At 33.6% G+C, this 22,074-nt stretch overlaps 1 protein-coding gene across 2 annotated transcripts; it reads right to left on the reverse strand.

Moving 5' to 3' along the window:
• Positions 1–142: 142 nt before the first annotated feature.
• LOC147070048 (inactive fucosyltransferase B-like) lies at positions 143–20,857 on the reverse strand. 2 transcript variants are annotated; one of them, XM_085949984.1, is made up of 6 exons: positions 20,333–20,857; positions 12,730–12,872; positions 10,476–10,733; positions 7,466–7,720; positions 3,816–4,259; positions 143–1,663 (listed from the first exon to the last, which is right to left on the reverse strand). In XM_085949984.1, the coding sequence occupies exons 1-6, from the start codon at positions 20,603–20,605 to the stop codon at positions 1,648–1,650; spliced, it is 1,389 nt and encodes a 462-aa protein (XP_085806110.1). In that variant the 5' UTR covers positions 20,606–20,857; the 3' UTR covers positions 143–1,647. The 2 variants fall into 2 exon arrangements, with proteins under 2 accessions (XP_085806110.1, XP_085806109.1); XM_085949983.1 differs by lacking the exon at positions 143–1,663 and having other exon boundaries at positions 3,630–4,259.
• Between the last annotated feature and the right edge of the window lie 1,217 nt (positions 20,858–22,074).

The following is a 22,074-nucleotide window of genomic DNA, read 5'->3' on the forward strand; positions in this document are numbered from 1 at the left end:
CGGGCTTGCATTTTTCATGATTTAGGCAAAATTTAGCCCATTTCATGTAATAGTCAATTTCGCACATTCGGCGTAACACATACATACAAAATATGGTAAAAATTAAAACAGGTATTTCAAAAAAAACAGTTTTTTTGAGAAATTTGTACTAGCAAATTACGGTTTTATTTATAATCAAAATCAAGTATTTACTAAATTATACATATTTATAAACTAAGTTTATTAACTAAATGTTAAACAGTAAATCACTTGACACAACCAGTTGTTCAGTGAGGCAGATATTCTTGAATGGCTTGGGATTCCTGGCTTTCCCTATGACCAAAAGCTTAATTTTGTGTGTTCCGGTTGCATTGGAGCACGGCATAATTGTGATGCGGTCCTTGGGCACTCTCCTCCCTGTTACATTACTTTCTTCAGGATGAACATACGTTTTACAAAGGAGAAGTTCCCAAAATAAACCCGTCTCATCTGCGTTGTATACTATTACGCTGCGGACTACTGAATTTGACAATCGAATACCGACAAATTATAGAGCTTGATTTTGTGCTTTCAACTAGTAAAAATTAAGGCGGATTATAGTAGTTGTTGGATAATCGAGCGGCGGATTACTGAGTGTACTGTACTTAAGTAACTAAGAATCGAATAAAAACCCGCATTTGTCTTAAATGTACATTTCTTTAAATAAATCCGGATAACTGTAGTTTATAATTCTATAAATAAAAATATTAGCAATATTAATTAACAACATTTTAAATCCTAATTATTGCTCTCCACTCATCACTATTATCCATTAAATCTTTCCCCCCTCCAGTCAATAAAATTATAACTTGGTAATTTTATCAGTTTACCCTTTCTCACATTCCATAGCAGTCGACGGTCTCAATGGTTGAGATTATCAATGTTCATAAAGAAGACAGAATTTACAGAAGAAAAAGAATTTATGGGTTCCAGAAGTTTTTGTTTGAGTTTATATAATATTGTCAATGTTGAGAAGGGGATTGAAACAGGCTATATTATAATGTGAAAAAGATTCAATTTAATTGCAATTTCAATTTTTTTTTTCTTAACATATTGTGGACATTACAAATTATAAGTTTAAGACGTTCACAACATGACGTTTAGAAACAAATATATATAAATATAACAGTATTACATAAAAAAGAGATAGATCAGTAGATAAATTAGATAGGTACAAGGAAGTACACCGGATGAGTTAAGCAGACCCTATTTTAAGAATTTATAAAACAGCGTCCACCTAAACTCATTCTCACGTAGGTGGAATAAATCAACACCCGAAGCAATTTCATTGAACATAGTTATCGCCCTTCCAATTGGCATTACCAGTGGCAGGTTGGTTCTGCACCTTGGGAGAATAAACAACTGATGGTATCTATTTCTAAGATAGTTATCAGGGACACACAGGTCAACACTACCCAGAATGGCAGAGTTCTCATTTATACCTCGTATAATTCCAAAAAAATACGTAGCTAAATAAAGATTTCTTCTAAATTGAGAAAGTCAGTTGGATAAAGCCACGGATAGTATCCATACAACCTCAAATAAAGGAATCTCAAGAATTTCTTCTGTACCCTCTCCACCATAAGGCCATACTTCAATTGATGCGGTGCCCAAACAATAGACCCACTCTCAAGTCTGCTTCGAACTAAAGAATTAAATAAAAGTTTTAATACCGTAACATCTGAAAAGACCCGGGAAGTACGGATGACGAAGCCCAACATTTTAAGTGCTTTGTTACAAATGGTAACTATATGGCTAATAAATGTCAGTTTACTCTCAAACGTAATGCCAAGATCCCTTACAGATGATATTCGTGACAGAACTCTGCCATGCATCGAGTATTGGAAAAACAACACTTTTGAGTCTCTGGTAAACGATAGAAGATTGCATTTATCAATATTGAATTCTAGTTTGTTACGCCTGCTCCAATTTAATATATTATCTATATCAAGTTGGAGCTGACGACAATCGTCCAAGGTGACAACTTCCAAAAAGAGTTTCAAGTCATCAGCGAACAACAAAAACATAGTATTTTTTATTACCAATGCTATGTCATTTATAAAAATCGTGAACAGCAACGGCCCTAAGTTTGAGCCCTGGGGGACACCGGAAAATGTGTAAAAGGTCTGTGACTGATAAAGGCTGTACGATACGTATTGTTGACGGTTCCTAAAATAACTCCCGAATAGCTTCAAAAATCGATTCGACAATCCAATAAGTTGGAGTTTTTCCATCAGGATGTCATGATCGACTTTGTCAAATGCTTTTGAGAAGTCATTGTAAGAACAGTCAACCTGGTGGCCTCTATCCAGTGCCGATGACACATAATCGGTAAATACCAGGTTGAGCAAGTGGCTGACATCCATTTCTCGTAAAAAAAACAAATCTGTTAATACAAACCTCCGCTCTGTGGAGGCCCATATTTATTATGATCTTATTAGGATCGGGCATGGTCGAAAAAAAATAAAATAATATGAACTATTCACTTAAAATATAATGTTTGCTCACAATATAATAATTTAGTTTAAAAGACCTTTTTTAGAAGAAATGGTTGTTAGCCATATCCCCTTATGACCTTCAGGATTTCATACATTTCTTTTATGTCAGATAAGCCCATAGGCTTAATAATAAATAGCACGCCTTCACTTGACAATAATATGACACTAATTCTGACGTCATTAAAAAGAATTACAAGATAAAAAGAACTTTTTATAATTATACGTTTTTAAATTTTCTGTTGAATCATATAAACTTGACTTGACTAGATTAAACGATCAAAAAAATGGTATTTGATAGAATTAATACTGAAATGTCATTTTGACACTCATATTGATTTCCATAGTAACGCACGTATATATTAATAATATAGTTGTTAGGACCTAGCAACCAATAATAGTGGATTGGATTACGGATTTCTTTTGAAATAACTTTTCATACAAAACAGAAATAACTGAAAATGAATTTAATTATACTTGAAAATGGATAAAAGTATTTATAAAATGCATTGGCATCGTGTTCTAATATCGTCGGTGTTTTGTAAAAAGGGCGAATCAACCATTTTGGCGAAATCGAGATTTTAATGAAAATACAATATGTACCCCACTAGCTTTGTTGTGTAAAAACAGCGAATTTGTATCTCCACAGGAAAGTACTTAAAAACGATAATCGACTAAAATTAAATTAATTAAAATTACGAATAAAAAGCGAATGTGACATATTAGGCCTTTTAAAATATTATATAATAATACCTATTATAATGTCAGTATTCTCTCTAAGCTTTATTATAAATTTGTTAGATATTTATTATCATCTACAGATAATAAACAAATAAATGTCAATTGTTAAAAATCCTCCTCCTTTAAAATAGCATTTTGGTTAATTCGCCCTTTTTACAAAACACTGACGATATATTCTAAAAGTTTCAAATGTCTAGCTAGTCGGGAAGTTAGTTAAAAATCGATTGCAAGATTTGTACTGGACAAACAACCACCGGACAAATAAGAATACTACCTAATAAAAACGTTGTAATTAAATAAGCTTTATAAAATACTTAATAAATTATAATTTAAATAAATATTTTTATAGATAGGTAATGAAAAATATTTTTTCTTAAGAGGGTTGGATTTAAAAGATCGCCTAGTATATTCTTTACCACGGGTATGTACAATGTTACTTATCGAAATTATATTGTGCAATACTGTGAAGTTACATTAATGTCACCGGAAATTGGCAATTTTCGATTAGTTTTAGATTTTTAGCAGTTAGATTATTCGGCTGTATTTATTTTTTTATCATACCTACAATTATCATCAGGGCTCAAAAAGAATGACAGTTCATCGTAGATTGACTCGCTCTCGTCATTATAATTCAGAGCTTCACAAACTCTGCAATAGTGATAAGAACGTGTCCCAAAGTATCCATGCTCGTTCCGCGCTTCAAAGTGCATCCTCCATTTGTGTAGATCGAAAAAATGTTCATTCCACGTGTCGTTCAAAAACAATATGTACCTGGCTAAATCAGCCGGTCTTGCGTAGTCGTGCGTGTGGATATAAGAGTTTGGCGGGAGTAGAAGATCACAGACGTTAGGTAGAGGTCCCATTATCACCGGAACCGATCCTTTCGAGTATGCGTTCCAGAATAGTTTTTCAGTTATATACTGGTCGCAATTAGAGTTTTCAAATGATAAGTAAAATAAGTAACTGTTTAACTTTGGGCAATCGGCTCCGAAATGGCCAGGGCATCTGAAAAATTACCATAAATTGCATTAAAATACCAAATGAAATTTAATGTCAATTTAACAGTTAAAGACATAAATTGTGTTTGTAGAACACGTATGGTGGTAGTGAAGCTTATGAATTCGATCATACCATTTTTTTAATTTCTTATGTACTTAATATAGGCGTAATTCTAATGCCATGGCTTGTCGATGGTATAGCAATGAAAGAGTGTAACAATTAATTATTGTAATAGTGTGGTTCTAATACATGTCATAAAGATAAATTGAAACATATCCATTTGTTAACAATTTAAAAATTAAATTATCGGTTTATATTAAAATTTGTTAAATACTTTTTAAAAATATCTAGCAAATACTGTGAATCGTAGTCCACCTCATTCAAACCATAGCAAACAACTGTGATATTATTGGTCCACAATGCACGACACTGACATTAGCCACTTCCTCGATTGACTGACACTGCGAGTACAATAGAGAGAGACCAATGCGCTATTTTCACAATAACACGCCCGTTGATTTATATTAAAAAAATACAATGTATTCTTCTGAAAGCAAACTGTTGCACCTGACGAAGATTCAGAGCGAGTGTATGTTGAGCTTGCAAAACAGATTCTTGCTGTAGATAATGGCTGTACGGTGGTCGGACTTTTTTAGAAATGAAGAGATGAAGGAGTGTACCATGCAGTTTCTTATTCCAACAAAAGTGAATGAACGTGACTCAGATCATGTTTTATGGGAGCTTCAAGAGAGTGGCGAGAGTAAGTCCACCAAATACCAACTACCTACATGCGTATTCAACAGCGTACATTAAGACTTTCATGCATTGACATAGTGATGTAAAATATCAAGTCATTATTCACCATTTCTTAAAATACACATTCTGGCTGGAGATGTACCAACAGAAATTTTCAGACCAGTACCTGCTGATGTGACAAGTGATGTGATGTGATGTGAGAAAGACACCTGCTACAGGACACACCTCTGCAACCGAAATCGAATGAAGGAAGAGCTTTCTTAAAGCGACCGAGGGGTTTTAGAACCCATTGGATGTATATGCGACTACACAGGTCATAATAATTATGGCTATTATCTCGATGATTTTTATTATATTGACAGGTTTTTTTATTGTAAAAAATAAATATACTATTATCCGGACTTAATGGGGATGAAGATTGTCTGGATAATCAAAATATTTTTTCACTAAATTGTTTTTGAAAATTATACAGTACTCTCTCAGTAATCCGCCGCTCGATTATCCGACAACTACTATAATCTGCCGTTATTTTTACTAGTTAAAATCACAAAATCAAGCTCTATAATTCGCCGGTATTCGTATGTAAAATTCTGTTGTCCACCGCATGCCTATATCAGCTGTCCGCTGTCATATTCAACGTAGCTGAGGCATGGAACAACCTACTGGGAGGAGCAATAATTTAATCATGAAAAAAGCTGTGGCCCTCCATGAATCATGATGATGAAAATTGGGAACCGAAAGACTTAGTTCCATTAGAAAAATTGATTCAGAGGGCGACTGAAAACTCAAAGCAAACGCGAAATGTTTTGAATGGATAGCAGAAAGTTCTGAGGAGTATGCGCTACTTCCAACTGAAGAGCTTAGCTTAGAGCTTAGAGAAAAGAAGCAACAAGCTTATAAATACATCAAGAGGCTTGGATTCTTAGGATGAAGGCAATGATAATTGTCAACCGACTGCAGCTCATACAATCAAATCAGAAGATGCACTAGCTGGGACTGACGCGTTACCATTAATTAATGGGCAGAGGAAAATAATGCAACCGTCAACACATTCATCATGTTGCATAAATTACGAGATGACCCAATCCTCCAACAATATTCAGAAGAAAACAAACAACACTGGACAAGTGGTTGTGTTAAGCGATTTACTGTTTAATATGTATGTAGCTAATAATTGAGGCGTCTAATTCCAAAAAGCGATAAGTCCACATTTGGTCAAAATCGAGAAAAAAATACGCACGTATTCTTTGTATAATTTTACACAATATGTATTGATCTATAAATTCCAAAACGCGACATAACCCTACGAAAAAAAAAATTTTAAGTCTCGATTTATTACAAAAAGCGCCAAGTCCGTGTTTCATATTATTTAAAGCTTGGTTGATTTCGCGCGTGTTTAATTCAACCAATAAGGGAACGTTCAATATTGAAAAGGGCGTCTCCCATACCGTAGCATCTGGTAAACTTATGACAGTGCCATGGTAATATGTGCCTTATGCGGAGTAAATTAAAAAGTGAAGTACAAATAGCGCTATGTCCAATTTTATTTTGCCTATATTCATTACATTTAAGTGTTTATCGGCTGAAACAAATTGCCATTTGGTTCTAATTTCGACATAGAATGCAACGGAGAAAATAATCTCACATTAAAACAAATAATTGGAGCTTGAAACATAAAAACGTTGTTTCCCGAAAATATTGAATTGTGGACTTGTCGCTTTTTGTAATTAGACGCCTCAATTAGTTTATAATTAATATGTATAATTTAATACATGTGTCGCTGAGTTTCAAAATCCGCTATAACACTTTTTTGAAATAATTAACATATATATATCGTTGTATTCGTTATTAAAATCTCTACATGAAAATTTTATCGCCTCTTTCAAAAGCCTCTACGACTAACTGTCATTTATGAAACAAAATCAATGTGTCTATCAAATCCCGCTATAACACTACTGAAAAATTCAAAAACCTTTTTAGTTCAAAAAGTTTTTATTGATTTTCTCAACATAATGAAAAAGTGTTATAGCGAGTTTTGAAACTCAGCGACACACATACTTAAATGATTTTGATCATTAAGTTGCCAGTACAAATTTCTCAATAAAAACTATTTTTACAAAATACCTGTCTTAATTTTTACAATATTTTGTATTTATCCACTATAATCCGCCGTTTTCTCTAATTGGACACTTGTCTGGTTTTTGGTGTGGCAGATTACTGAGAGAATACTGCATTTTTTTTCATTACTTAGGTATATTTTTTTAGATCTTTTAAATTAAAATTTACTCTATAGAAGACCTACGGATTTTTTGTAAGATTGGTTTAATAAGCCACTCATTTCGAGGATAGGACAAGAGAGAAGAGTATTTAAACACCAACATAGTGAATCCAAGTTGTTCAGACCTTCACGTGAGTTATCTAACATGCGGAAGGTCCCTGTTTTGGTTAATACTTACGCAGTTTTCAAATGATCACCGCAACTTCCGTAGATATCCACATCGATATATTTCTGCAGTTCATGGACGTATTCCATTCTAGGATTGTGGGTCACGCAATTGGAAGTAAGAATGGCCACCAGAACATCCCTCCTCTTTTCTGTATTGTAAGGAATAAGACCGTTTATCTTCTCATTGAGGTCTGGATCTTGCAGCGTATTTCCATTTATTAGCGGTACAGTTCGTCCATATGGCACAGGAATGTCTGATTCCATTCTGAAACATATAAATCATGCATCATAAATTATATGAGCACACACATCGACTGACGGGCCCGGCCGAGAGATGTCATTTTGATTCATTCCATCAATTTTTAAGCGAAATAGAACTACCCTCGATTGCTGCCGATAGCAGTCTTGTGTATAGAATAGATGCGCTGATTGCAATGCAAGATTGTATCCAAGTCTTAGTTCTGCCTCTGGACAATAACTTAATACTTTCTTTACCAATGCAGTCAGTTTGACGTTTGCTTTTATAATGATAGTTGAATCACTTTATTTATAATTTTAACAGGCGAAAATAGTACAGTACAAAAGAAATATGTTATTAAATACAATCTCGTATAGGTTACATTTAAAGTAAGGAAATATGAGAAGCCTGTTTAGTGTAGGTAGCTTGGCTGACCAATTGAACACTACCAACCCAACATAATGTGAACCAATCAATACAAGTGTCTAGAAGATTAAATGAAAATAGAAAATGTCAAGCATTGTAGGTATGTAATAATTATTACTGGATAGTGGATTAGTGGTGTTATAGCCCTGCAATCTGAGCATATCTTTATATTATTCTTATCAAATGTTAATAAGCAGTACAATTAATGTCTCCCAATGCATTTGATAATGATTTGACTTAACACTTATTGTTTCAAACTTCCATCCAATAGATATTATTGTCTGAGAATCCCGTACATAATATCAATGTTTGTTTTATAATACACTTAATCAAAATAGCTTTACAATTTTTTATTCAGTTTAAATCCAACTTTAGAGAAAGACACATCAACTGCCTTTACTGTATCAAACCATACTGATAATACCATACTAATCTGCTTTATACTCGTATATTACATTAATAAGCCATAAAATCAGTTTAAATATAAAAGGTGTTTATATGAAAATGATCCTGCCGTTCCATAACAGTGGTAGTGGCTTTTATGTGTACTTGGTATCGGTGTTGTATCGAATGAATGTCTCAATTTTTAATATTACAAGAATGCAATATTTTCTTGAACAACAATACTTAATCATGATTTAATAGTAAATTTTGAATGAATATTTAACAATATTTGAGACTAAAAACATTAATTCGGTATGGACAAAAAGTTTTTAAAATATCATTGGAATGGAATGGAACTTGGAGGACCGAGGCACTGGCCTTTTATGATAAACAATAAAATAAAAGTCATAAATTTCACCGACTACCAATGTAGTACCTACGTAATAAAAATATCCAATTTTTATTGAATATGTCACATTATTTTACTTATTATTTATTGATTGGTTATGTTATACTTAGGCTCTGGGTAATATTTTATACCCAGTTTGTAAGAAATAAGCATCTTTTTAGGATTTTGGTATAATTTAATAATGATAGTTTGACCTATTTCAAGGCCCCCTTTTAAATCATCTGACGAATCGATTGCGTCATACGCGTCAAAGAAATTCGCTTAAACTATTGGGAGCTGTAAAATAAAAAAAATATGGATCTCCTCAATATGGTGTGTATAAAAGAAGATAATATGAAGCGCTTAGTTTCAAAACCCCCTAAAACGATTTTACGTAGTTTTGAGAAAACTGAGAAAAACTCATGTCTATTAAATCTGTAAACTTTATGTATTTATTATTTGATTCATACATTCTAAAGAGTATTTTTAACATATTTCACTAAGAGAATAAATGAAAAATCAAATGATTTTCATTTTAGGGGACTTTGAAACTTACCTATCATTTTAGGGTGTTATGAAACTCACATATTATCACAAGAAATCGCCAAAGGCGTCTCGTGGTTATTTTTATTGGAGAAAAACTAAATGTGGTTGGTAAAAGTTAATTATACCTATTAAGGTGCATTGGGGTAATTCCGAATTTCTATGAGATGACTAGAGGTCTATATTTTGGTTAATTATTCAAAGTAGTTTTATATTTACTGCCATTATTGTTTTACCTCTGTTTACTTAATGAAAAAATGTATGATAAATATATATTAGATTCTTAAATATATACTTGGGTTCTTTAAATTGAGAATTTGAAATATTGAGTCATTTTTTTTGGCATAGGGGAAATTACGAACTATCTTGGGGTAATTCCGAAATTATTCAAAAGTTGATTTTATTGCACTTTGACCGAAGGTTTACATTTCTTTTTCGATCGTAATTACTCCTAACACAAAATATCATCAATTTTGTTAATATTATCCCTAATCTCATTTTTTACGACTTTGGTATTTCGGAATTACCCCAAGAAAAGATTGTGGTTCTCAACATTTCAGTTAAGTATTTAGGATTATAGGAATTTTGGAGCGGGATGGAGCAGAGCAGGTTTATTCCCGGTTGTCACTGCCAATTTTGTTCCTACTGGTGAGAAATAATGAGAAAAAATATCCCAGTTTGACATAAATACCTACCACCTTAAACCAATAAAATAAAGACGTAAGATAAAGTATATTATAGATACGTATTTTCTTTCGACCATGTCCGATCCTAATAGGATCATATGTGCCTCCACAGAGTAGAGGTTTGCATTGACAGGTTTTGTTTTTTACGAGAAATGAATGTCAGCCACTTGCTCAACCTATTAGGTCCATACCCTGACACACACAAATTGAAAAACAATATGTGTACTTACCAGACCCAGGATTCGAACCTGCGATCCACGTCGTTATAGTCCAACGCATAAGCCGCGCGGCCACCGTGGGCGTATATTATACACGTAAGTATATTATACATAATAAGAAAATATGCAATACTTACTTATAGCTCATGGACCAATTAAAAATTCCCGAATAGTTCTCCCAGCTTTGATGTTTGTACAAAAACGTATTGAAGGGGCTTTCATCTGTTAAAAATATCCATCTCTGATTGACAGGACGAGGTGCCAGTGGATCCGGTATCGAGTTCATGTCTGGCAGTCTGTGCAGTAGGAATATCACGCCATCAGCTGTAGTCAGGTTTCCTGCTTCATAAGTCAATATGCAGTTATTTACTGAACATTCAGCGAATGGATCATGCCTGAAAACCATTAAATTATATGTCGAATAATTTAAGTTATCGTTTTATGAATTTAATATTGTTAATTTATGGCGGAGACTACATGGTATAAAATATATACAATATACCAGTAGTGGCGAACCTATGGCACGCGAGATGATTTTGCATGGCACGCGTTTGAGAAAAGAGAAAAGAATACATAATATCACATAAATCATTATCGCACTAACGTCATCAGGCGGCGGGGGATGCCGCGCCGAGAGCCTCTAATTTTTATTGAGACCATTGTAGCGAGAAAATGCCTCATATGATCGGAGCGATTCTGGTGTCAATTTGTGCGTAAAGAACCAAACTAATTTATATATTAACCGACAATTTCATTTACACCAACAAAAAATAGCTGTTTTGGCAGACAGTTTCAAAATTGGTGGACGAAATGTATGGCGTAATTATTGATAAAAGCGATACAGCTATAAATGTGTGGTAATTATGTTCTGTCATTGGTATCGAGAACATCATCATTTGTTATATAAGATTCTTAAAAACCATTTTTTCCTCGTGAAAAACTGCTGGGCACGTCAGACAGTTGAAGAATAATATTTGGGAGATTTTGGCACGCGTACGTAAAAAGGTTCGCCAACCCTGCACTATACAGTACGAAAATTTGAAAAAGTTGCCAACAAAATACACCCTGACGTGTTTACGTATCGCTTACTACCAACACTAACCTATGTACTTTAATTAATTACCTATTTAAGTACATCTGATATAGATATATACAGTGACGTCCCTAATCAAAATACTTACTGCCCGTAAGCAGACTTAAAACGTCGCCCTTTTCCTATCTCTGTCGTGAATATGGTAAAAACCAGGCTCGAAATGGCCGAAGCACAGTTCCGATTCGTGAAATCGTATCTCTCCGTCTGGTGGAAAAACTAATTTGAGTGTCTGAGATAGATAGGCTATATAACAAAAAATCTATCACACCTATTTTTATAAAATACACATACTTATGTACAATTTTATATCTATTATAATTGTCGAGCGCTCCGGTTCGTAAACTTTTCCATTTCGAGCGTTGGTAAAAACTAAGAGCCTAATTTATGATATTTTATGAGTGATATTGAGGTATCACAAAACACACCAAGTTTTAAATATTTTATCAAAACATCCATTGATATTTTGAAATCTATAGACGAGGTATAATGAATTGATTGATTTTTAAATCTATACACTCATTTAGGTAAGTACATGAAATGCACTAATTATTATTTTGTTAATTGTAATTGTTATTTAATTTTCCGCCCCTTATAATGTGCCGCCAAAAATATAATATATTGATTCTAAAGAAGATTTTTTTGATTTATTCAAATTTAAACGTTCTTCCTGTTTGTCCTATGTAATTAACGTGGCAACTATTGCAGTGTAGTGTGTAAGGCACTAGTGACTAGAGCCTCAACCGGAAGCTCCGGGTTCGACCCTGTGAGGTTACAATATATTCACGTGGTTTTCTCAAAGCTTGGGTGTTTATGTATGAGATCGTTTAGCGTATACTACTGCACTAAAGTTTCATTACACTACTATCTTTGGGCTTAGTGTCCTGTTGTAGGGTTAAAAAACAATATATTATAATATATTCAATAGGTAGTGATATGCTGCATTAGCTTAGTTCGTAAATTTCTAAAATTTTAAAAATTCAGTATGTTTTGTAAAATAATGAAACACGTATACTTTTAATCTCATGCAGTTTTAATTTAACTGTTGTCAATTATTATCAATGATATTTGTGTGTTTATTCCTTTCTTAACCCCTCTTTCTTACCTTAATGAAGACCCGTTTAGTATATGTATATTTATAGAACATATTCATAGATTTAATAATATTATAATAATAAAAATAGCGTAAGGCTTGTTTACACGGGCTTAATGCTAATCATTAGTACCTAATCACTACTCGCACTAATGCTGCCACGTGTAAACAAGCCGAATTAGTAATAATAAACAAAAAATGTTCTTACTTCTCATTAGAAAAATATCGCAAATGTCTGCGCTCTAAAAATGGTCCATCCTTCCACACGAGAATGTTAAATGTTTTATTTCTTCTTTTTGGCAGTGGCGCATTGAGAAATAATATTTCTCCCAGCTTCGACAATTCAACGCCCTGAAAAATATATAAAACAACCCAATTTTAGCTATCACCAATTTGTAACAGTACCTATTCTCCGAGTTTCCTGAAGACCGTATATAGTCAGGCCGCAGCGCTAAATTGCGATTTTCGAGCAATGCGGTAACATATTCGCGGTAAGTAAATGAATATTTTCGATGCATTTTTCGTTAATATTAATTAACTAATGTATTATCATTTTTTTCAATATGAAATAATCATCATTTTACCATAGTATTGCATTCGACGTTTAAGCGATATCTAACACTACGTTTCGCGCCCTAAATATAGTGAGCCTTTGAGTTTCCACCCCTCCCCCCTTGACCAACTATTTGGTAGGTACAGGAGGGCACAAGGGCGGTCGATCATAATGGTCAAAAACGACCAGAAAATAAAACCGCTTTCGGCAACTTTATACAATTCTCCCTTTGCAAACATACAATAATGTGTTGTATAAAATAAGGCAATAATTTTACTAAGTGCAGTGAAATTCGATCTTTTGCATCTCATACAAAATGAAAGTAGGGGGATTGTAGTAATTATGTCATACCGCCTTACCACAAACGGCAATGCAGGCTCTCCTACTCTTTTTCTAAATAAATAAACTCTATGCCATCCAAGGCACTCTGGAGTGAGCAGGCTCAAATCAAATCTAATGAAAGCTCACCGAAAACCATGGTATTTGTATTTATTCGGACTCCAAAATCTCAATGCAAGCAATTGGAGATCCCTTAACTACTAATCCGATTGTCTTTTCTATTAACAGCGAGTCCGCAATACTGAGACGGCGCCACCCCGAGGTGCACTTCAAGTGGATAAGGGGATACACCGGGATAAAAGGAAATGACTCGGCATGGTGCCTCTGAACCCAAGACCGCGATATCTTATGACAAATTTCCTCTGAGCTACGCGAAAATTACAATTTCAGATAATTATGGTGAACAACGAATGGAACTCGCAATACTTAAACTCTCCGACAGGGGAGTTGACCCGAAAGTTTTTACCTTATATTTCAGCAGCACGAGACGCCAGGGTGCACAAGGGGCTATGTTTTGAGTTGACTCAGATCCTTGCAGGTCGAGGAGTCATGCGAGCATAGCTGCACCGGTTTAAAATAACATCTGACGGCAAGGACGTCCTAAATTTCCTCCTCGATTTTCCAATTTTTAGCAAGGATCGGCACAACCTGAACTTTTTATTACAGTTGGAAGATGCGGATATTCGAGACCTTTCGGGGACCATGGCAAACGAGGCCGGAAGAGATATACTTTTTAATTTCTGTATTGATATTGTAATAAAAAGAATCAAAATAATAAACGGTGACATGTAACAATGATTCACGCCCTTCAGATTCAGTGATTGCGGTTATGTAAGTTAGGATAAGTAAATGATCAGTCATATGCGACATTTCTTTTAACACGGGAAAAACTCCGCTTTAATCGCAGTTCTAAGTTCCCAATGAATAAGACGAAATATTCAACAGAATCACCACCGCCTTGCGCTACAAAGAATTTTCCAGGGATTTTGCAAGGTGGTTTCATAGGCCTTGGCCGAATTCAAATTACCAATACCCGATGCGGGTATACAGATGATTTTCGATAAGGCACATTTCTCAGCCGGCACAATTTTCATTTAATTATCATCAAGTAGAGTAGTTTGCGTGCCAAAGTCCTCAAAGAAACTCGATAGTAAATGCGAGGTAACCATAAAGGCATCTAAAAAATCATAGGTACGGCGTTGAACTTGGCTCATCCGCGTCAACAGTCAAGAGAGTCTCAACCATTATGAAGACGTAATGTGACTGAAGAGCAACAATGATTCTTGGAGGCGCCGCTTCCTATCCATATGATTGACCTAAGGAACGGATATGGACTAAGAAGATATACGGATTTTGCTATTATATTGAAACTAACTATTAATTGTTTAATACAACTTGTATAGTAATACTTTGAGTAAGTAAATATATTTCTTCACCAGTGACCTCCTCTAAGACACAAGTCATTAAAATAAATTACAATAATATATTGGTCATAGATTGAGATCAATGTCTAGTTATATTCTTAGTAAAATCACGTAAAAAGTGACTACACACACGCATATATTGCAGCGCTACGTGACACGATTGTGAACAATGTTTGATCATGGCATTGAAGTTGAGTATTTTGAATTAGGTTTTGATCCATTACTGGCCTGGGCAAGATGGATTGTTAATGCCGCTGCATGAATTGAAAAGGTGTATTGTAATTTTGAAAAAAAATGTTTTTTTATAATTAAAATTATCAATGTTGGCATTTCAAGCACTGGCAGGCAATTGTGAAGGGTGGAAACATGCTGTTAAGGTGATACATCAGTGAAACGGCAAATAATTTTCAACTATAAGCGCGACGAAATTTTGGACTCGCTGCCATTCGGAGAGAGAACGTCGAGCTGGAAACACGTCAATTTGTTTCTAACGGGCGTATTAATTCTTAAATCGTGTAAAGATGACTAAAAACGTTACCCATTTATTTTAAAAAGAAAACATGTCAATGAATATATTATTATTGTTACTGATAGAACAATAAACAGAACATTAAATGGACACATGTTGGATTTATATGACAAATTATATTTCGTTTGACATTTCAATCTTAATTTTAATTTATTTTACATATTGTGGACGTTACAAATTATAAGTTTAAGACGTTCACAACATGACATTTAGAAACAAATAAATATTATTAAAAAAGTATTATGTAATATTGTAATTATGCAATATTAAGTTATTCTATAGTATAAATGTGTAAATACAAAAAATATGAAGTATATAAGTACAATGAAGTACACCAGATGAGTTAAGCAGACCCTATTTTAAGAATTTATAAAATAACGTCCACCTATACTCATTCTCACGTAGATGGAATATATCAACATCCGAAACAATTTGGTTGAACAGAGTTATTGCTCTACCAATTGGCATCACCAATGGCAGGTTAGTTGTGCTCCTCGGGAGAACAAACAACTGATGCTCCCGATTTCTAAGATAGTTATCAGGGACACACAAGTCAATATTACCAAGAATGGCAGAGTTCTCATTCACACCACGTATTAGTCGAAAAAAATACGTGGCCAAATATTGATATCTTCTAGCACTTAAACTACAGTATGTTAGCATACCTAAGAGAAAGTCAGTTGGATAAAGCCACGGATAGTATCCATATAACCTCAAATAAAGGAGTCTCAAAAATTTCTTTTGAACTCGCTCCACCGTAAGGTCATATTTCAACTGATGCAGGGCCCAAACAATCGACCCACTCTCAAGCCGGCTTCTCACTAAAGCGTCAATTACATTGAGCTTTTTTACGAGCTGATTATTGGCAAATTTATAATCTGCCTGTAAATTCGCCCAGTGTAATCATCGAACAAGCTAATAAGCAGGTTGTAAACACTCCACCGAGAAAAGTTGAAAGCCGGTCAACTTTATAAGCTACACGCCGGCTTGTGGGCGTATCGCGTCTGCGCAGTAGAGCGTGGTGGTGGAAAAACGAACTACTCATTTTGAAATTTACCTTTTTGACGTTTAATGGAAACATTATTATGGAGCGTAGCGACCTCCCGGCAAAAAAACGAACTACGTTCCGTCAAAATCGCTCGCTGGCTTGTGGCTTATCAGCGAATGGAAAATTTTGTGTGTAATCATGAAATCGCAGTAGCTGAACCGCCCGCTTTTAAATTTGCCAATAATCAGCTCATAAAAAAGCTCAATGTAATTGACGCTTAAGGAATTATAAAGAATTTTTAATACAGTAACATCCGAAAAGACCCGGGAAGTACGCAAGACGAACCCCATGCGTCATTTGCACCCGCGACCCGCAATCCGCGCATCGCCTAGCCACGATCTTTTTAGACCGTGCCTCAACTGAGGTATAGCCTTAAGATCCGACATAAATAGTGCACATTAAGCTTAGTAGTTAGTAATACTTAAGTATTTATTTTCATTGAACTAAATAAGAATACAGTTTGTAGATGGTGGTGGTTAGTTTTTGAAATTAAATTAAGCCCTGCCTAAAACAAACCATAATAGATTAGGTATGCTATGGCCGATCCGACAAAAATGGTGCACACTTTTTCAGTCATACTTATTTGTTTTCGTTGCGTTAAGAATACACATTACAGATTGTGTTGATAACCTTTTTTAAAATTTACTAAGACCAGCCAAACCAAACCATAATCGATAAAAAATATTATTCTATCTATAAAATATCTAAAATTATGTTTGATTTAATGAAATACCTTTAGATATTTTATAAACGAATATTTTTTGAGTATTATCTATTATGGCTTGCATTAAGCAAGGTTTAATTGAATTTTAAAGACCAACAAACACAATCTACTCATTGTAGTCTTAAATCAATGAAACAAATACGATTGACTGACTAACAAACTTTAGTGTTCACTATTTATGTCGAATTTTAACAGCCTACCTCCACCCTTCGCCATTCCAGCCTTCTATAAACATAAATTTCCATTCATAAACCTTGCGGTACATTTCAATACATTATCTTTTGAGAATGGCCTCTGCAATGAGCCCGAAATGTCGAGGAAAGAAGAAGGAAGAACACGCGGTGACAATACAAAAGTTTATTGAAACCGTGAAAGACTCAAACATTATAATAATATTCAACACGACGTGTTAAAGAATTTTATTTTAAATAGTCTTTACCGTAATACACTTAGGTACCTACTCAGCAGTTCCGGTTCATGATATCACCGAGATTATCGTTTCGTCTCGTGTAAATATTAAGTTGACCATCTGAGCTATGTTGGTCACATAACAAACTATCTAACACACATATCACATATTTTTATAAAATATACATAAAATTAGAAAAATATGTTAACATTTTCGGAAATTTATTGAGCGCTCCTGTTCGTAAAATATTCCATTTCAAGCGCTGATCGAGTTTCACATATACAGAGTTGTAACGCCAGGAAGAAGAAAAGGTTTTTGAACATACATAATTTAGAAAACACTTCTGAGAAAATATATTATTATAACCAAAGGAAAAAACTTTTTGGAAAAAGTAAGACACCCCGCAAGAATCGAACCTGTATCTCTAGTGTATCGCGCCCACGCACATAGACCACTATGCTAAAGGAGTCGTACTTAATTGCGACAAATTTTAACTAATGGCTTTTAATACTAATTGAAGCGCTTTCCAAATTGAGCAACTATTGGCGATCGGCTTTTGTATTTTAAATCAAAGTAGGTAAGTATTACTTTAATTGCTAACCAACCTTATGGATCACTTGAAATTTTTTGTTTTTACTTACTTGAACTTGCTAATAATTTTTAATTTTTATTCAACGAATAATTGACAAGATTTAAGAATGTAACATTCTGCACATTATTGAACATAAGTGTTTTGAAAATTATTTATGTTCAATAATTAGAATGTTACATTCTTAAATCTTGTCAATTATTCGTTGAATAAAAAAAATAGTTGATTAAAAAGTTTTTGAGTTATAACGGAACAATCAGATGTACTACAATGTAAAGAAATAGTCAAAATATTGATCAAAAGACAACTATACTGGATTAGATTTTTCTGCTTAAAGGACATATTATTATCTACAGATTCTTTCCTTATGATAAAGAAAATCAAAGGATTTTTCCTCGTATTAATTGTCATGTTCTCACCAATATCACTCGTAACCCTGCGGTCTTCATGCTACCACGTCGCAGGACGGATGTAATGTTTCATGATGCTGTGTATTGTGCGATTAACATATTTGATGACACCATAAAGGTTTTATTTTTTGTGAGTTATTTAATTTGTGTGTACGTATTAAATAGGTCAAATTTATAATATCTATTTTAGATTTCTTTTATTTTGTTAACTGTCAATTCATTGTGGAACTGCATTGTATTGTTGTCTTTATTTAATAAAACTTTTTTTAAAAAAATTTTGTAGTTTTTTTTGTAGTAGAAATTAATAGGTATAAATTTTTGCCCAATTCTAATTTGTTAAATGATCAATTATATGTTGTATCTTCTCCATTATTATACCCTATTTAATATTTGGGATTGTTATAACATAACTTTATATATTGTATATTATTTATTATTTTAATTTTTATTTAATTTTGACTCATATTTTGGTTGTATTTGTTTTTGTATTCGATCTCACTTCAATTGATAATATTGTTTATTTTATTTTTTATAAATTTTTATTGTAAATTTTGACTAATCATAATTATTTGTTGATATTAATGTTATTGTAAGTGTAGATTGTTTCAGATTTTGTGGTTTGTTGATATTTAAAATAATTTGTTTAATGTCCCTGACGTAGTATGGAATATTAATGTCCAACCTCATTAGTTTTAAATTATTCTGTTATTGGGAAGGTATTATTGGACGGATAATTATTTATGTACCTATTGTTATATTATTTCTTTCGCTTTGGATTTTGTTTGATAAATATTGTTTTAAAAAAATGTATTCGGTTGAAAATGTCCCACTGAGGCGGACGAAACCGGTCCTAATCTATTGATTAAAAGTGGAATAAGCACTAAAAAAAAAATTGCGTTTTATTAAATAAAAACAACAATCTATTTTAGAGCTATTTTTATAATTTCATAACTACTGGCTGACAGGACTCTAGTCTGGGGGCCCCAATTAAGAGGGGGCCCGGCGTGGCGGGTTGACCAGTTGAGTGAGAATAACACACATCACAAATAATATACCTTAGTGGTAGAAAAGTCGCGTTCGGCGCTACTTTTCTTATTGATTATTAGCATTAAAAATATATGACTGATGTAATTTGATCTGATATTATGGTTGGTATAATTTAATGATAATTCGCGGATAGAATTTTATTTTATAATTATTTTAAGCGTGTTTCCTGACTTATAAAATGGCTTTTTATCCAATATGGCGAAGGGTTGCATATTACTTGGTTACCATAAAAGGAGGTCGCGATCAGTGGTTCGTAATAATGCTGATTGCCGACAATTCAATAAATCAACTGGATTTATTTCAAAATCTCTAAAAATACATGGAAAACCCTTAACCCTGGGGTTCCGTGGAAACTACTTGCGGAATACTACTGTAAAAAATCACACTGCCCTTACCCTTAGCAATATGTAAGGGGGTCCGCTTCAGGATATGGGGTTGTAAATGCCATAACACTTCGTCAGCTGAATGAAGAACTATTCTAACTTACATTTGAAATTTTTGAGGAGAGAGTTTTTTGAAACAATTTTCTGAAATTATGTATTATCTTTATGGATAAATGGATGCATCATATTTTAGTAGGATTATTGATGAAAAAAATGGTACATACACTTGTCATAATAAATAACTGAAGTAGGCGGTTTCAAAAAACTCTTCTGCAAAATATTTCAAATGTGGGTCAGAATAGTTCTGCATTCAGCTGACGACTTTTTTCTAATTAAATAAATAAATATTTCCTTACCTCTCGTTTCTCATAATAATCCTTTATTATATCACGGATGTTATTGACATTGGTCGTAACAGTACTATGTGTATAACCAGAATCCCTAGTTTGGCTAATTTTATTCTCCATCAGCCGCTTTGCAGCTTTTCTACTGTCATTGTACGAATTAGTTGACCAGAGGGAATTTGTAATCACAATGCCGGCAATTATGCACGTAATTCCACATATAAAATACACAATTCTGGCGAGATTCTTAAAACCATCCGGCTTTATAAGATAATACTTATTCATCACTGTTTTGTAAATGTATCTTTTCCACTTTTAATAACAACCGATCCACAATTCAACCGGGTTTAGGAATAAATTATTTGCATAAAATTTTAAAATTCACCGAGCCAACTGAATAAATACGCATCGATAATCTTGTGTTGCTTTAACATTTTTCGGAACACAATTCAATAGGTAATAATTTGACGATGGAACTTAAGAGTTGTTGACAAGAAAACTGTTTTCCTTGTGCTCGACTTTTGAAATGACTGAAAAGTTATTAATTGTTTTGCTTTAATATATACTTTTATTGCCCTTTGTTTATCCAGTGCCGTACTCTAATTGGCTCCGCAATAAATTGAAATAACAATATTAACGTTGTCTGTGGTTACTTTTGTAAGTAGTATAATTATTATTATCCCACACTATTTTGTCTTATGATTTTTTCTATCATTCGTTCATCTGCTCTTGTCATGATTCCATATTTTACCAAATTTTAGTAAGTACGTAAGTAAGTGAACTACTTTTGCCTATGCATATGCTGCCCTTGTTTTTCTGTTTTAATCAATACTATCAAAATCTTTGAATAATTAATTCACAACAATTACTTTTTTGTAAAAGTAGCCTTTCATATATGAGTATAGGATATCATTTTTTGTATTATTTCACTCCTCCCCCCCTCGTTTGAGTAGCCAAGAGTAGACAAGTTGAGTAAATAATACAAAAAGATACCCCTCACCGTCGTGGCTGATTAGGAGACATGTGAAAGAACAAACATGGAATTTAAATTATTTTTCTACAGTAGGTATGAGCTATCTTATGTATTTTTAGATGACCAGACTTTATGCATAATATAGAACCACAAATAATAATGTCGTATTTAAATAGTTTGTTTGGTACTGTTCGGTTATCAGGAATACAGCGGAAAACAAATTTTGAAAATACCCGATAAACTGGATTATTTGTTAGGTTAATCTAACCAAACCTAACCTAACCTAAACTAACCCAAACTAACAAATAATCCAGTATATCGGGTATTTTCAAAATGTGTTTTCCACTGTATTCCTGATAACCGAACAGTAGCGTTTGTTTTTATTATAATTATATGTTCAATGTAATTAAATTACATTGTTTTTATGGGGCGTGATGAGAAAATAATATGTGCCCTAAAAGGGAACTTCGGTCTATATTATACTAACTATTAGAAATTATTGTAGAAACTAGATAAAGGTAGGTGGTGGCGCTTTTAGTAGTGGAAAGTAATTTTAAGATGATGGTGGATTACGGATCTAGGGGGGGGGGGGTTATGTTGAAAGGGCTGGCGCACGCTGGAGCCGCTTCGATGTTCACGAACTCACGCACTGGTAAACGATCGATACACTTTTGATGGATGATACATGAGGTTGATGAATGGATTCAGGATGGATGATAGACGCGACGTTCGCTCAGATCGTATCAGATTTAGCGCAACGAAGGTCAAACAGATGAATTTT

The sequence above is a fragment of the Rhyacophila brunnea genome, unplaced genomic scaffold (assembly GCF_057557595.1).
Source record: "Rhyacophila brunnea isolate RB1 unplaced genomic scaffold, BYU_Rbru_1.0 scaffold_22, whole genome shotgun sequence".
Taxonomy (NCBI): Eukaryota; Metazoa; Arthropoda; class Insecta; order Trichoptera; family Rhyacophilidae; genus Rhyacophila; species Rhyacophila brunnea.